This window comes from Myiozetetes cayanensis, unplaced genomic scaffold (assembly GCF_022539395.1).
Source record: "Myiozetetes cayanensis isolate MyiCay16 unplaced genomic scaffold, myiCay2020 scf19, whole genome shotgun sequence".
Lineage (NCBI taxonomy): Eukaryota > Metazoa > Chordata > Aves > Passeriformes > Tyrannidae > Myiozetetes > Myiozetetes cayanensis.
Window position 1 is genome coordinate 11,525,008 of NW_026087400.1, and position 16,824 is coordinate 11,541,831.

General features: G+C 43.0%; 1 protein-coding gene across 14 annotated transcripts in view; it reads right to left on the reverse strand.

Moving 5' to 3' along the window:
- PTPRT (protein tyrosine phosphatase receptor type T) overlaps positions 1 to 16,824 on the reverse strand; it is a 432,724-nt gene that overhangs the window by 102,004 nt on the left and 313,896 nt on the right. For all 14 annotated transcript variants that reach the window (XM_050313539.1, XM_050313547.1, XM_050313541.1 and 11 more), the window contains exons 10-11: positions 15,093 to 15,294; positions 12,013 to 12,115 (exon numbers count right to left, since the gene is read on the reverse strand). In XM_050313539.1, the coding sequence (XP_050169496.1) occupies positions 12,013 to 12,115; positions 15,093 to 15,294 (305 nt within the window). The remainder of the gene's footprint in view (positions 1 to 12,012; positions 12,116 to 15,092; positions 15,295 to 16,824) is intronic.

The following is a 16,824-nucleotide window of genomic DNA, read 5'->3' on the forward strand; positions in this document are numbered from 1 at the left end:
CCTGTAATCCCATAATCAAACATTTAGGCATCCAGGAAACCACTCCACAGGCAGTTTCCAAGTTTTCCACAAAGTTTTCTGGGTTCAAGCAGGTGCCAGTATATTCCTGAGAACTGAGTTACTGATTTCACATGCTCAAAAATGTCACCCTTAGTACCTCCAAGAGCACCTTTAATCAGAAGCTCTGAAAACTGATCTACAAAATGTAATGAACTGCATTTCACAGCCACCCAGGATGTACAGACAGGACCCAGTGCATTGTTTTTCTCTCTCTATTTAAGAACTGATTCCAAACCCACTAAAAGCAATAAGATTGCTACTATTTCCATTTCACTCTGGAGCAGCTCCATGCAGAATACAACATGCTGAAGTGAAGGTTTGCTTTCAGTGAACAGTTTTATGCTGAGAAGAGGCACAAAAAAGGAGATTGTTCTATGATGTCATCTTCTAGAACATGCTTGGCTACTTCAAAGACTCAAAAACTTGCCCATTATGAATACTGGGCTGCAGTGTTATCAATCAGCTTGCTCACATCTGCAAAGCATTCACAAAAATAAAGCCTCTAATAGTGATGCTACTTGAGGAAATAGTCTCTCATATTGCAAAGTTATTCACACCAGAGCCTTCATTTTGAAGTTATTTTTGCGTGTTCTTATAACATTCATTTAAATTAAACAACTCTTACACTGCATTCACTGAAGTTGAAGAATACCAAAAAAAATACTCAGCCAAATTTGTAAAAAATGGCATAGAAAGAAGAGATGGTAATTAGTGCCATTGCTACGAAAAAAAGCTGCTGAGATAGAGCCAATAATAATGAAATCCATTTAATAATCAAGAAGAGTCTCTTCACATTTTCTTCCACTCTCATGTTCAGCTCAATGCTCCAGATTTACTTCCAAGTAAATCCAAGAAACAAAAGGTCACAATTTCACACTTGGGCACCACTGTCTGGAGTCAGAGTTCTCACAGGGGCATTCTTGTATCACTAAAATTTCAAACTTCATGAAATTTCTACAGTGATTGAAATGGGCCCCAGAGAAAGTGAAGGAGTTTAATGACTGTGTGCTCCCTGTACAGAAGAGAGAGATGGTGCTGTGTCCAGTGACTGTGATGAGCTATCTGTGGGACAGGCAGTGGCATCTACTGAAGGTGCTGTGCACTGTCAAGCTTAAAAAAAACAAAACAAACAGCAAAACCAAACAAAATATTTGTATTTGCAGCAAAGCATGCTGCCAATGTCACTATATCAAATGCTTATCTTCGGCCAGAATACTTTGTCTGAAAATTTCTTTGCAGTCTTAATGCAGCACCACATACAATTCCCACCACTGGCTAAAAAATGAGAGCTGTGTTAAAGGGTAGTGGGAGTTTTTTTGTTCGTTTGTGGATTGTTTGGGGGTTTGTTTCGGTCTGGGTTTTTTTGGTGGTGGTGGTCGGATGATTTTTTTTTTTGGTAAAAAAGTGACAGTGTAATGTCAAATATAATGTCCCATGGCCTCAGGCTGTGGGTGGATAGACTTATATTCTGACAGAGCCCTGGGGTGCAATACATCATTATCCCACCATTCCAGATATATAAACACTGGCACGGAGAACGTGCAGTGAGTGACTTGCCTGGCATCACAACATCCACTATATGCAAACCAATCTCCACTTTCTTGTCCAGTATTCCTACATCCACCCACCAGCCAATATGCCCTGCCTAATGGAGTCTGGAATATCCAGGCTGAGCATGTGTGACTCCTACATCAGAAGGGGAAACATAAAAGAGAAGAATGTTACTCCTGGGCATCACTTGACGATGTGACCTGCAGGGATGAGGGAGGAGCAGACAGTGCTGGGAAGGAGTAGCTCTGGGGACTGTCTCTGCCATAAAACTGCTCCACACAAAAGCTGCAAGATTGTCAAACTCCCATGAACCAGTAACAACGCTGTGCCAGTAAGGAGGTGTAATTATAGTTTAAATAAAGGAGCTCTGAGCAACCTGGGCTGGTGGAAGGCGTCCCTGCCCATGGAATGGGGTTGGAATGAGATGAACTTTAAGGTGTCTTCCAACCCAAACCATTCTGTGATTCTGCATGTGTGCATCTAAACATCTGTGTGTGCACGTACACGTGTACCTACACATAAATACATCTGCTAAAATCAGTACTTCCCACCTCAAAATGTTCCACCCACCGTGACTCTTCTCTGAGTGAAGAGGCCATGCCTTTCCAAGGAAGGACAGCTATGGAAAGATAACTAAAAATGTAAATATTCCCACAGACCATCTAGACCATCACAGCACCTGTCCACAGCCAACAGAAATGGGGTAACACACCCAAAACCTAAGTAGTTGTCAAAAAGACAACTGTGCTCAGTCAGTATTCACTGAACATAAAGAAGGATTTGAGTACTTAAATGGCCATTTTTCCCAGCTGTATCATTTGGCCTAATAAAAGATGCTGTCCATACTCACAAAATTACCTCCTTTCCACCCCACCCCACCCCACCCCAACGCTGCTACCGCATCTGTTTGCTCGTATTAGACATGCATCATTCTCTTAAATACTTTAAATTCTCTATTTAATCTTCTGGGAAACAAAAATTAGGGAAAAAAAAAATATAAAGAACCAGAGGGCATTTGAAAGCTCTGTGTTCCATTATCTCAACCATCTCCATAAGCCTGACCTGGCTTGCAACCCAGATTAGACATAATAGCTGTTCCCCAGTGGAACTGGCCCAGTCTCTGTCTCTCCAGTTCAGTGCTATTTCGTGCTGGCAGATTAAAGATAATGAGTGCAGACAGATACAGCTTTCCCTGCAACAGGAGCTAATGTTAGTGGCTTTGGAGGTGTTTTTTCCCTCCTGAGCCACCTGCCATCTGTTTAATCTACACGACAAAAAAAACCCGACCCAACCTCTTTTTTGTTGATGTTGCTTTGCATTAAACAGGCACCGCTGACTGAGGACTTGTCTCACCCTGTTTAACACCAGGAGGATGCTTCAGGGACAAGAAGAGCCCAAAAGAGTAACCTGCAGGATGAGAAGGACAGACTCTTTCTGGGACTGTCCAGCACCTTTGGCCACGTCCTTCATAAAAGCAGTGGCCTGGACAAGAGGATGGGTGCATTTGCATATGTTCTCAATCTGAATTAATTTGGGTATTTCCAATGGCTTCCATGAAATTAGGTCCATTTGGATGCAGAGATAATCTAGTTGGGAATTCGAAGCTTCCTCTGCTTTTTCCACAGCCACAGCTACAAGACTGCGCAGGGAAAACCCTTTCAGGGAAAACTTCTTTATTAAGAGAGAACACTTGAAAAATCTTTTTGTTGGTGTCATGTCTGTTTGATTTTTTTTTTTTAATTAAAAAGCTAAGAAAAAAAACAAAAAAGAAAGAGGGAACCTGCTCTGTTTCCAACCTTCAGATAAACTTTATTCCCAGACAAGGCCCATAACAGTCAGCACTTACAGTGCTGTCATCAATGTGCAGTGATGATGAGCTCTCCTGGGAAGGGTAACACAGACCTGCAGCACCTGTATCCACCAGCAGGAGTATCCACCAGCTTCTTTCAACCTTTTCTGGGCACTTTTTCCTTTTCAGAAAGTGCAAAGTGATCATGCTTCTGACACCAGACAGAGCTCAGAAACGGCACCTTTGCTACAAACACCAAGAGGAACAGGATGGAGAAAGGGAATGGGAAAGTCCCAAGGACAAGGATTCTCTGCAGCAGTTCACAGCCGGTCTGTCATCATCCAAACACACCTCCTACCCCCACCAGAGTAGGAATGGGTCAGATTTAAGCATTGGGAGATTGTATCTGATGATCCTGTAGTTCACAAAGTCCCTCCAAAACTAAGCAGATTTTTTACACAAGAGAAAACATTACATATAGGATATATGCTTTGGCAGAAAAAAAACCCTCAACCTGCATCATCATCAGCTCCTGCAGTTCCTTAGGGATCTGTCAAGGTGGGTGAAAAGGGAAATCAGCACTGCCTCCTCTTCTGTGCTGCTGTTTGACCTTCCCACCAGAAACACTCCACATTCTGCCTCTCTCCTCGCCACCCTCTTTTGCACCTTTTGACTACTATTAATTACACCGGTATTTCCCCTTCCTTTTGCACAAGAAGCAAATCCTTCACCATTCCCAGGTCTGCCTCTTGCTTTGGAAAAGCACTGTGCAAGGAAAACTGAAGTCACAGAGAGGCAGAATAACATCGTGGCTGCAGAGGTTCACTCCTGAGGATCGTCTGGCTGCATTTATGATAATCCCTTCATTCCATCTGCAGCCCACGCCCTGGTGCAGCAACCCCCTTCCCTAGTTCCAAGAAATTATGCATTCATTATGGAGGAAATTAACACCTCAAAGCAAACTATAATTAGGAATTCTTCAATTCGGTTTATGCTTTTTCAATTAGCCCCTCTATAATTTTAATCACGGGAGCATTAACATGTTTCCGGAATTTATATACCTGTAGTATAATTAAATCCTGAAATGCCTTAGTCTGCAACAACAAAGCAGAGCTGAGTCATCTTCCCTTCTACTGACTTTCTGTGTTGTTATAGACACATCAAAGGGCACCCGGGAGTGTAAACATCACCACAGGGAGCAGAGAAGAGCCCACTTGTCCTCTGAACTCATCATCCTCACTCCTGATGGAGGGACTGCTGGCTGGGTGAAGCCTGTGCTCTGCTCCTGAGGGGTGTCCCATCTGCCAGGGACTTGTGCTCACACTCATCCCATCTCATTTTAAGTCCCTAAAGGAGCCTCTTCAATGAGGTAAATCATCCTCAGTGCTCCACCAGAAGAGCCAAGGTGCTTCCTGTGGGCTGCTCCGACCCTGGCTCAGCTTGTCCCACTGAAAGGTCTCATCCAAGGGTTCTCACAGGCTTGGCACTAGACCTCACAAAATTCCGACAGCAAGGAAGGGGCGTGTTGGCTCTGGGAGCTGTGAGGTAAAGAAATGTCTCATGGAAAAAGAAAAACCTCAAACTGGCAACTGTGGGTATCTTCTCCTGCTCCCTCATCTTACTGCTTGACAGCTTGATGTGAGGAAATGGCCATCCATTTGTGAATCTCAGCTTAAAGTTCAGACTTCATTAACCTTTTGATTGCTGGAATTAATTCTGACAGATTACATGGTCAGCACAAAAGATTTATGCAAAAATATTCCTTCCCCCACTCGGTATCCTCCAGCCATACATAAAAAGTGTTAGCAAAAAAGCCTCACTGTAGGACTAACAAAATGCTGCTTGACACAAAAGAATTGGCTGCATGTGTAATTTGATTGTTAAAATATTATCATGAAAACATACTCAAATTCTATAGCTTTCCTCTCCCATTTCTGTCCACTGCCAAAGCTCTCTGTGGAATGGTCACAGACACAGCAGGTCACCCAGGCTCTGAGATCAGCTGTGGTTCTGATGGCTGATAAATGGCCAAAGGCAGTTCTGTGACTTTTTAAGGGACACAGTTCTCAGCTGAACAGTTTTCTGTTCCAGTAAGAAAATGCATTTCCTGTACCAGATGCAACAACTGACCCCAAATGCCCTTTATCCTCACTTTTTAGGACTAACACCTGGCTCTTTGGGGGAACTAAGAAAACCTGACAACCCCATTCAATAAATTATGCTGTGGTACATGGAAGACTATGAATATTCCTTCCTGAAACTTCTGGTGGTCAACCTGCATCCTGATGCATCCCTGTATCTCCTGACACAACAGGCAAAGCACTTCTAATATTCAGAATAATTTCCAGTCCTACTGAAGTCATTATGGATGACCCCTGGAAGTGTCCAAGGCCAGGCTGGACGGGGCTTGGAGCAACCTGGGCTAGTGGAAGGTGTTCCTGCCACTGGCAGGGGGTTGAAATTAGAGGGTGTTTAAGGTCCCTTCCAACCCAAACCATTCTAGGACTCCATTTAATACCACAACTTGACAACTCCAGCTGGACTGGAAGTGCAGGCTCAGGACTGCAGAGCTCTGGCCAAACTCACCAGAGCTGGGACACATCAATGAGGTCAAAGCTATGAGTGCTTCCTGTGCAACCCTATTCTGTTCTTTTTTGGTACAACAAACATCATGCTGATCCTCACAGCTGCCATTACTCCACCCAAATTCTCATTTTCCTTCTTTCTCATTCTCATTTTCATTCTCTCACATTTCCACATGGTTAAAGAGAAAGCAGATCTGGTTTATCTCTAAGAAGAAAGAAACTCTCTCATTTACCTTCAAACCCTGAGCTAAATTGAAGGCTGAATGCCAGGCAAGAGAAACCCAGGTTGAATGATTTCAGAACAATATCCCTGAGGTATATTATAGGAGATGTTAATTAATACAGATAATTAGGCTTATAATATCAGAAGCCTAGATTGATAATCTCATTCCTCATTAAATACTACAAAATTAAAAGATCTAATGTGATGACTATTTTGCCCTGTATTCAGTCAACCCACTCATGTGATGCAGCCATTTGAATATGAGCTTAGAAAAGGCAGGCCAGGAATTTCATTTTCCAGGTACTAAGAAGATGCCTATCAAGGCAATCCAACTTTCAGAACCAGGCAAGATAATTTCAGCATTAAACCCCCTTTTATTGTTTTGCTGCTCCTTGACTCCAGTCTTTATTTTGGAACACAAGGTACGCTGCGTGGGAGTTTTAAGAACAAGCAATTGCCACCCTTTCTTGGCATTAATGAATTAATTATCAGCACAAATGCCTGAGGCATGCTCATGTGATGCCACTGAGAGGCTGCAAAGCAGTGAGCTGAACAGCACTGCTCCCTGTATAGCGACAGAGATCTCTACACCAAAGCCACCAGCTCCAAAACAAAACAAAAACCTCAGCAAATATTGCGAATTTAGAGTTTCTCCCCACGGAATCGAGGTCACTAGGCCTGCAAACCACTCCTTTGTGAGGATGGAAAGAAGTAATGTGCAGCAAAAGCAAAATCAGACTAAAGATGCCAGTGAGAGGGATGCAGGAAAAGTAACTGAGGATGAAAAGATGATGCCCAAAATCATTAAAAAAAAAAAAAAAAAAAAAAAAAGGAATTATCTGGAGATTAAATTTATAGCCTGTGGCTCCACACGGTCTCAATTTCTGCTTTGTTGCAGATAGAAATGAAAGGCAAGTGTTAGCTACTCAAAATCTCAGCTCTCCAACATAAAACAGAAGCAAAACCACTGCCCTCCATCACAGGAATTTTTCATTTGTTACTGAATGTAGGAATACTTAGGTACAATTACATCCTTCAGGATTGTTTCCTGGGAGAATAGCTTGAGCATAAAACCAGAAAAAAACACTACAGATGCTTTCTCTTAACATGTTTAGTGTCATGGACACCAAAAATTACCTTTATTTCAAGCCTAGAAGACCAAGACTCAGATGTTGATACTTAAGAGTACATGGGGCTCAGTCCACATAAATTAATTTCTCCTCCTGGCTGAATGTTGATATGAAAATATTTATTGGACCTTTGCCCAACACTTCTATTTTAAATATTTAATCTCCTTTCTCTTATTTAGGTTTACTTCATTCATTTCAGATGTATATTAATTAAATAACCCATCCTTCCCCACAGAAATGATTAGAAGTGGCCAACCAATGCATGTATTCACAATAAATGATTTTATGAATTAATATATTTCTCCAGGATCACTTACACTGCAAATATGCATATATATATAATATCAAATATATATATTCTCCCCCACCCAAAGAAAATACATCTGCAAAAAGGCAAGAGCAAAGGTCAAATAAGATTGTTCTAATTGTATTATGCCTCTTTAACACAGCACAGGGATCAGGTGCCTAAACACTCTCCTGTGCCTGTGTGCTGGCAGCACACAAGAGAACACCACAGATTATTTACTGATACATCTCTGAGAACTGCAGGAAGATAAGGAGATTAAACCCATCTCTTTCCAACAAAAAAGTTCTCTGCTGTCTGAACCCCCCCCCAAATATAATTGCAGGCTGTTCTCTTACGTCCTTCCACAGTGTCCTACAGCTCCAACACGCAGAGCAGGGCATTGACAAGGCAATCACACCGATTTGGGGAGCATTTATTCCAGCTCTGAAATCCTCAAAACTAATACCTGCTCTGGAAATTTGATTTTCTCCATAATAGTAGTATAGGTTGGATTGATAGAAGCAACTGTGTGTTAATAAACCAGATGGACTTGCAAATATCCAGCACCCAAAAACCAGCCCAGTGGACAAGTCGTGTGGATAAAACCCCTCACAGTGGTACTTCCAAGCAGTGAGGGGGATATAAAGCCTCAAATAGAGGTCTAAAGATGTCATATGTGAATAATCTATGAAGGACTGACTCAGCCCTCCTGACAATAACACATTCAAAGGCAGAAATATCCTCAAAATCACATTGGAGATTTTCAGGAAAGAGCTGAGGAGAAAAGATTGAGAACACTTGCATTCTTCCTTCCTCTTGTGAATGCATTATAGATGAATGTCAGCCTTCAGCAAATCAATCACAGCACCATTCACGGGGTTTAGATTGATATAAGAACACCTAAAAGTTATTTTTAAAGGGCAATGTGGAGTCAAGCTCTGCAGGTTATACCACGAGAAATAAAGGCACCAATGAAACGCCTGTGCCACAAGGGAGAACATTTCTGCTTGCTGAGGCTTCACCTCTCCTTTGGCAACAGGACAAAATAGATCAAAGAATATCTAAGTTTATATTAATCCTATTAGTTCATATGAAAGTGTCTTCACTGTTATCCATAGATCATTAACAATGCTGAGTTCATGGTCGTTACTTTTATAAACAACCACATTTAAATTATTTATCACGAGCACTGGGGAACATCAGAGTCGTCTTAATGCCGAAAGTGACTTTGGAGTCGGTGTGCCTGCATTTCAGATGAATGAAAAACACAATGAATCTTATTTTAAATATCCTACAGTCTTACTCTAAAAATGTTCCTGCAGACCATCCTCCATCCCTGTGCTACAGCAGAAGGAAATAACTCAAGAAAAAGTTACTTAACTATCTTATGTATAGATACTACCTTAGAGTCACACCCCTACCTCACTCCAACTCACCATTCCCACAGCAGAGAGTGCCCAGACATTGTCCTAAATCTCTGTTTGTCTTAATGCCTTCAGTACCTGAACACAGGATGGCATCACATCCTTGAGGGGCTCGAAGCCACTTAAGTTTGTATCAGACCTTTAAAGCACATTTTTTTTTTGATTAAAAATAGACATGACTGAAAAATACCCCACTTGTGAAAGAGAAACAAATCCTGTATAACCAAAAGGTAGAACAACTGACCAGACAAAAACAAAGGAGATGTATTTGAGCTCAGCTTGAATACAATAAAAAACACTGAACAGAATAAACCACCACCTCATTCTTGTGTAATTAAGAGTGTCCCAAGCAGTTCACAATATGTTGTTCCTGTAATGTGCTGGGTGCTGCTGACATTCCTTACTCTGAGGGAATGTTACCTGCTTCTGGATATGGTATTTTGAGAGAATCTCACGAATGGGAGCGTGCAGAACAGACTGGAAGAAAAGGGAATAAGTTGGGAAAAGGAAAGGTTGGAATAACTGGGTTTGTCAAGGCCAGGCTAGGGACAATCTGGATGGTTACACAGAGGAAGGCACTCCCACATTCTCAGGCTGCCATACTTAACAAAAAGCTAAAATTCCCCCCTCCCTTTACTACCCCTGCCCCTCCTGGTTTCCATACACACATCTGTAAGTCAGGGAAATGGACTCATAATAGGAAATAATTTTATCACTTAGGTGTGGCATGTAAATATTGCCCTCTCTGCAAACGTGTGTCTAATAGGCTGCCATGCAATTAAAGAAACCAGAGTGAAAATTTATAAAAAATCTCTACCAATTTTATATACAGATGCATTTGCTGGTAAAGGCATTATTCACTGAATGCAGTTAAAGTGCAGTAAATCGACTTTGAGAAAAATCACAAGACTTTCCAATAAAAAGACAAAATAGCAACACTGTTAAGACAGCAGGTGGTAAAACGAGATACAGGAATGTTCCCCCATATAAAGAAATAAAACAAAACAGAGCTGTGTGATTTTACTGCTCTTTTCCAGCAGAAAAACATCCCTAAAGGACTCAGAAAATAGGCTCCTAAATTTGCTCATATGGAGTACCAGAGATTGAAAGGGAAACTTTGAAATACATTACTCAGAAAAACTAGAGAATGGATGGTGCAAGTCTTAAAGAGGAGACTTTTTTCCTGAGCCTGTCAATGCAATTTGGGGGAAAGTTGTGACAGAGGCTGGACCACCAAGCAATGCAGGGTATTTCATTAAATCCAGCAGTTTACACCTGAGCCATTTGCTCCTGAATACATCCTTCAAAAGCACTAAGAACCTGTCAGTGAGGCACAGAAGCCCAGGTCACTTGGAAAGAAGGAATTAGAGGTTTTTAAAATCCCAGGCATGGAAAAAACTGAAAACTGAAGGTAAAAGCCTGAAGATCCCACAGGGAGTTAATGGATACCTGCTGGATACCACTGCAAAGCAGGACCCGCTGCTTTGCTAAGGGATTCCAGTTGCTGCTCTCAGCTGAGGAGCCTGGCAGGAGGAGTGGCAGGATGAGGGGAAGGATGAATGGTCAGCTGGCACTTCTGCCAGTGACAGACAAGGCAGTGCCAGCTCAGAAGGGAACTTTGTTCATCTGTGCTGGTGCTTTTCTCCATGCACAACTTCACCCCGATGGAAGAGAGCGACGAAGCACAGACCTCTAAGTCACGTTCCCACAGTCAGGGAGTGACCTGCAGGGGAGTGTCCCAGTTCAGCATCTCATCATTAAGAGCAGGGCCCAGCTCAGAGTCAGTCAGAAATGTTTTTTTCTATTCCACAGGTCCCTGGGCAGCTCCCTGCCCCCAGATGACCAGGGAAGTGACTGCACTCCTGTACTGGGCACTGGTGAGGCTGCACCTTGAGTGCTGTGTCCAGGTCTGGGCCCCTCACTGTGAGAAAGACATTGAGAGGCTGGAGTGAGTCCAGAGAAGGGAACGGAGCTGGGGAAGGGGCTGGAGCACCAGGAGCTGCTGAGGGAGCTGGAGGGGCTAAGCCTGGAGAAAGGGAGGCTCAGGGGAGACCTTCTCACTGTCTGCAACTCCCTGACAGGAGGGGGGAGCCGGGGGGGGTTGGGATCTGCTCCCAGGGAGCAAGAGACAGGACAAGAAGAAATGGCCTCAAGCTGCACCAGGGGAGGTTCAGGTTGGACATCAGGAAGAGTTTCTTCATGAAAAGGGTTGTCAAGCACAGGAACTGACTGCCCAGGGAGGATGTAGAGTCCCCATCCCTGAAGGTGCCCAAGGAACAACTGGATGGTTGGTACTCAGTGCTCTGGTCTAGTTTACAAAGCAGTAATTGGTCAAAGCTTTCCCAACTTAAATGACTCTGTGTTTGTGTAGTTCTTTAAATCCTCTGCTCTGTCAGCAGGACCTGCTTGCCTACATTAGCAAAGCCTCACTAAATCAGAACTCCTTCTTTCTGCACCAGATTCATTCCTTCATTGTACAACCAGCCCAGCAGCAACAGCTGGATTATGTATGTGAGAAGTGAGGTTGGACCCAGAAACTGCACAAATGCATCTGCAAGCATTAAAAACAGTTCAGGCACTCCTACAGTAGTTACCACCAGGCCTTGTTCACCATGGAAGAGAGGGCAGGATGAAGACCTGGAGCCTCCTCCACCTTCCCTCAGTACCCAGCTCCACGTCCTGCTGTGCTCCAGCGCTGCAGAGGCATCTGAAGTGCTGCTGAGAGGGTAATAACCCTGCACAGTGCCAGCAGCAATCCTTCCTGGAGGTTAACAGCAGGAGGCAAGGAGGTTGAGGCATTTATAAAAGCAGACTGTGAAAGGCAGAATCAACAGCTGAGTTGGCCTTTTAGTCAGCGCTGGCTTTCAGCAGCTCTATTATCAGAGGAGAATGAGAGAGGCGTGAGGGAAGCCTGGGGAGGAAGGAGAGGGGGGAAGTTGTGAAAAGAGAAGACAAAACACCCACCTGACAGGTGCTCCCCGGGACTGAGCAGGCTTCAGCATCACGGTGATGGTGGTGTCAGTCTCATTCAGGGGCGAGTCCGTGTCGTATTCCGGCATCGACGGTGCTGCAGCAGAGCAGAGACACCTCAGTTACACACCACTTACTTACTCATGCTAACATTTCTTGAAGACCATTTCACATTCTGCAATTGAAATATCAAAATACTCCCCAGTGTTGTGACCAGAGTTATATAAACTGCTTAAATATTTGTGCACTCTTTTTCTCTTCAAATTAAACAGGAATTGCCCTCCACCCCGGATCTTCAAGCTGGCTTTGAAAATCCTGCCCTGCCTTTTTAAGACTTAGTAATACTTTGAGGTGGGATCATTCCTGCCATTTTAAAGGTGAAGAAATAAAAATGCATGGACGTGATAAAAAAACACCCACTCAAGATGAGTGAATCAGTGGCAGAGCTAAGGAAAGCACCCAGGAATCCTGAATCTTTTCTGGTCAGTGCATTAACCTTCTCACATCTTAAGAGTCCTTAATACACAGACTTAAGCTGTGTCCCCTTGATTAGCTGGAGGGTGTGTTATGGAGCACAGAAGATGAAAAGAGAGGCAGTACAAATTAGCCAGGTTATTTTTGCACCCAAACCCATGATATTTTACCCCAGGGCTTTAGTGATGCTGACCCAACAGGCAGCTGCACAGACTCCAGCGCTGCCCTCGGGCAGTTCCCAGCCATGGCATCCCCATCCCCTCCCTGACATGTCTCCCAAAGCAATACAGAAACCCAAGGAATAATCACACCCCGCCAAACTTTAGTTTCTCCTTCTGCTTTGTTATCTTCTCTTAGGATCATTCCATGAAAGTAGAAGGTTCCCTTAGGAAGCATTTTACTTATTGCTTTTTCCTTCCCCTGACGTCTATTTGGGACAAATTTTACTGTGTAAGAACTAAAGAGATCACGAGGTCAGAGCAGCATCAAATTTGTTCCAAAGATGCAAGTTTGGTTCACATATCTTTAAAGTATAAAGCAAAGAGAAGAATCCACACAAATAGTTCACCTGTAACTCACAAGGGCAAACTGCACTGTGGGGGATCCCATATTTAATCCTCTCATAGTGATTTCCACTGTAATCCTGTTTACAATCGGGATTTTTATCTAAATGCCTGAAAACTGTCAAGAATGGGGCTGCTCCTATCAGCTCAGCTACTGACTTCCCTGTCAATAAGCCAGGGAAGAATGAATGCCAAGTCCTTCAGGAGGATTTCTCTGAAATAAGGTGCTCTGCATCAAGGGGAAGCAGTGAGGCATTTAAAGAAGACACATATCACCAGTGGTCTTCTATGCCAGAGATCACCATCAGCTGGAGATCACAGCCTGATTTGGGTTGGAAGGGAACACAAAGATCCTTTTGTTCCAACCCCCCCTGTCGTGGGCAGGGACACCTTCCACTATCCCATGGGTGTGTGGCACCTCAGGCAAACTACAGTTGCCAGAGGTGTCCCTAAAATAGCAAGCCCTGCTCAGCAGATGAATGCCTGTTTTCCTGCCCAAAGAAAAGTCCTGAGGGATCCTGCCACTCAGTTGGGATTGAGACATAAACAAATGTGTCCACCCATATAAACAGGTATGCTCACACATTGCTACAGCACAGGTGTCTTTTCATTTTAAAACACACACAGACTTACAAGGACATCCCAGTCAGTGCAAAAATCCTTCTTCTCCCTAATAGCCTTGAGACTGCCTTTTAGAGCAAGTTTAACAGTCATTTCCAAATTACTTGGAAAAGGCAAATGTCACAAACTTGACCATGCAATGAGATAACCCAGTGCCAGAGACTCTCCTAATGCTTGCACGGGGTTTGTACCCAGCTATTGTGAACCAGGTATTTCAAAGATGGGAGGGAGAAAAGACAATAACCCAAGTGTGCATACAGGTAGTAGTCATGCAGGCTTCCAACACAACTTGAGCACTCACGGAATAATAAAATTCAAAGACACAGAATCAGAGTAAAAAGCACTAACTACCACTGTTGAACTATTTTGCTTCTCTGGTCACAAAGGAATAGAGTGCACACTGTGCTGTCCCTTCACAGCAGGGCTGCACAAACCCCAACAGTCTGTGGAGCTCTTTGGACACTTAATGGCTTTACTTCAAGTAGTTTAGGGCTTTTGGACTAAATGTTAAGGGTTCAAACCCTGCTGATGGCCAGCAGAAGAAAGGAATGCATTTTACTTCCTCCAAGTTTACCCTGTCACTCACTGCTTGCAATTTGCTTTTATTAAGCAATTTTGTAAAAGGGCAGTGGAAAACACACACTGCTGTGCCCTCTTTCCTACAGCACCCAGCCCTAATTTCAAGCATTCCAAGTGTCCTGAATGTCTCAAATGTTTATTTTGGCTTTACTGAAAAAAACCAGTTAAGGTAGTTTAAAAAAAAATGTCAGCAAATCTTTCTGTTAGAAAAGCTATTTTAGTACTATCAACTAAATGTTAAAATTAAAATCTGCATATATCTGCCCAATATCACCTCTACCATCCCTTTTTTGATAACTAGCCTAAGTCTCCTCTTTGCTTTTTCACACGTTCTCTTTGCAATGCCTCCTTATTTTAGTGTCTTTCATATTCTTGTCTGCCTACCTCAAGCCCTCCCTCTGCTCCTACTCATAAAAACCCCAATGAAAACAGCTTCCCTCCTTTATTTTTAGTCTCTTTGCACTATTAATTCCATTACTTCATTACATCCATTTTGGTGCATTCTGAAAATAAAAACCACATTACTGAAGGAGCTTCCCCATCCAGGCAGATAATGCTGACAATAATTATTATAGAGGTAGTTCATTTGTACAACTAATGATGATTCTCACTTAAAACGCTCCACAAAGACATTCATGGCTATTTAAGATACCCACAAATTACCCACTGCATTTGTAACCAGATCAAACACAGGTTTAAAAATTTGCCCTATGAAATTGAGAGAGACACTGAGCTGAATGTTTTTTATTGTTTTACGCACCAGCTTTAGATTTAAAGAACAAAGCACTGGAAAGTGGTGATTTGGGGTTTTTTTGTTTTATTTCTCCAAAGCAGTACCTGAAATTTTAGTTGCAATCCGAGTGGTGATGGGTGGCCCAAAGCCCTTGACTGTGCTGGCTTTGATGGTGAAGGAATACGTGGTCCCTGGGTATAATCCTACAAACAGGTGGTGGGTCTCGTTCCTCAGCTTGAAGACCTTCCCCCTTTGGCTGGACAGGTCAGCACTGGGATCCAGGGACCCAACGGCCTTGTATGTAATCTGCAAATGAAGAACAAGGAAAGGAAGGTGATAAGGGGCCTGGTTTTGCTCCCCTGTTTGCCATCTCTTGGAATCAGAGAGTGAAAACACGAGGACGGGGATTATTTCAGTATCTCCGGTGAGCGGCTCTGTGTTTGTGTCCCAACACGGCGATTTTACTTAGGGAAAAACTAATCTTTTCTCTCCACTCAAACCTCAGCATGGGCTGATCGACAACAAAAGATGCAACGAATTGCTTTTTTGTTCCACATCTCAGAACTTCTGTAGTCAAATCAGAGCACACAGCACGACCGGCAGCATTACCATGAGAATTTCCCCCACAGCAGCTGAAAACCCCTGGTGCAAACATGGATACATTTTCCTTTGGAAAGTCACCTTTACATATTTTCTTTTGGCAAATCATCTTCTCATAAGGCAGCTGAAAACAATGGCAGCAACAAAGGCTTTGAAAGTCTTTCCCTGTGCTAAGGGACCACGCTGAAATGAAATTGTACATTTAAATGAAATAAGTATCACCATGTCTTTGGACAAAAGCCCTTCTCTTCTCCTCTGTAAGCCAGCCACTGATATCCTTTCCCTCCCCTCATTCTGAGCCTCAGAGTGCAGATTTATGTGTGGTTTACACCTGAGAGAATAAGCCAGGAGGGTTCTGGACCTGGAGAGGTGTCAGGAACACACCTTGAGAGGAACCCACACTGCAAGCACACCTTTGAAACCCTGCTCCAGCTCCACCATCTTACCCATGGAAACCCTCTGGATATACAGACACTTGCAAGCAAAACTCATGACTTATTTACCAGCCAATTCCTTGCCTGCCTTCCAAATTCAATCCAAAGGCAGCTCAGTTTCAATAGAGCTGTCAATATAATACACCGTGCTCCGCTGCTCTCCTAACCTTTCCTGATATTATGGGAGCCTCACTTATTTGTAATGAAACACTATGAATAAATCAATGTATGTTAATACATGAAGTCTTCAATTTTTTATGAAGGTCTCCACGAGAATCTAATTCCCAGCTTTGCTTGAAAGAGCCTTTGAAAATTTTTAAGTCGCTTGTCTTGTGACAGGAGGGAAATGTTGCATTTTCAGGAAAAATAAATACCCAATGTTTAAAAAAGGGAGGCTTTAATAACAACAGGATAAATAAGAGACTGATGTTACTGATACCAGAGAAAGGTGAGAGCATGTGAATCCTATTATTTGGAAAAAGAATAAAATTCAGACAGAGCTGACAGCCAAGATGAGGCAGCATAACAGAGAAGGGACATGAATTACACCAGCAACAAGAAATTACAAAAGCAGAACTCTTAAAGGAATTATAATTAGACAGCTTGCAGGTGATTTCATTGAAAACCAGCTAATTTTTTCCAGGGATTACAACGTGGTTTTAAATTTTTATTACTTGCCAGATACCTAAGAAAGAGAGAAATTTTGGCATGAGGGCCCTTAAAACAAAAAATTCAATGCAGGAGGAGAAATCTCTACCCCCACTCCTTTTCCTTCAGTGAGCCAAGAACCATGGAAGGCAGC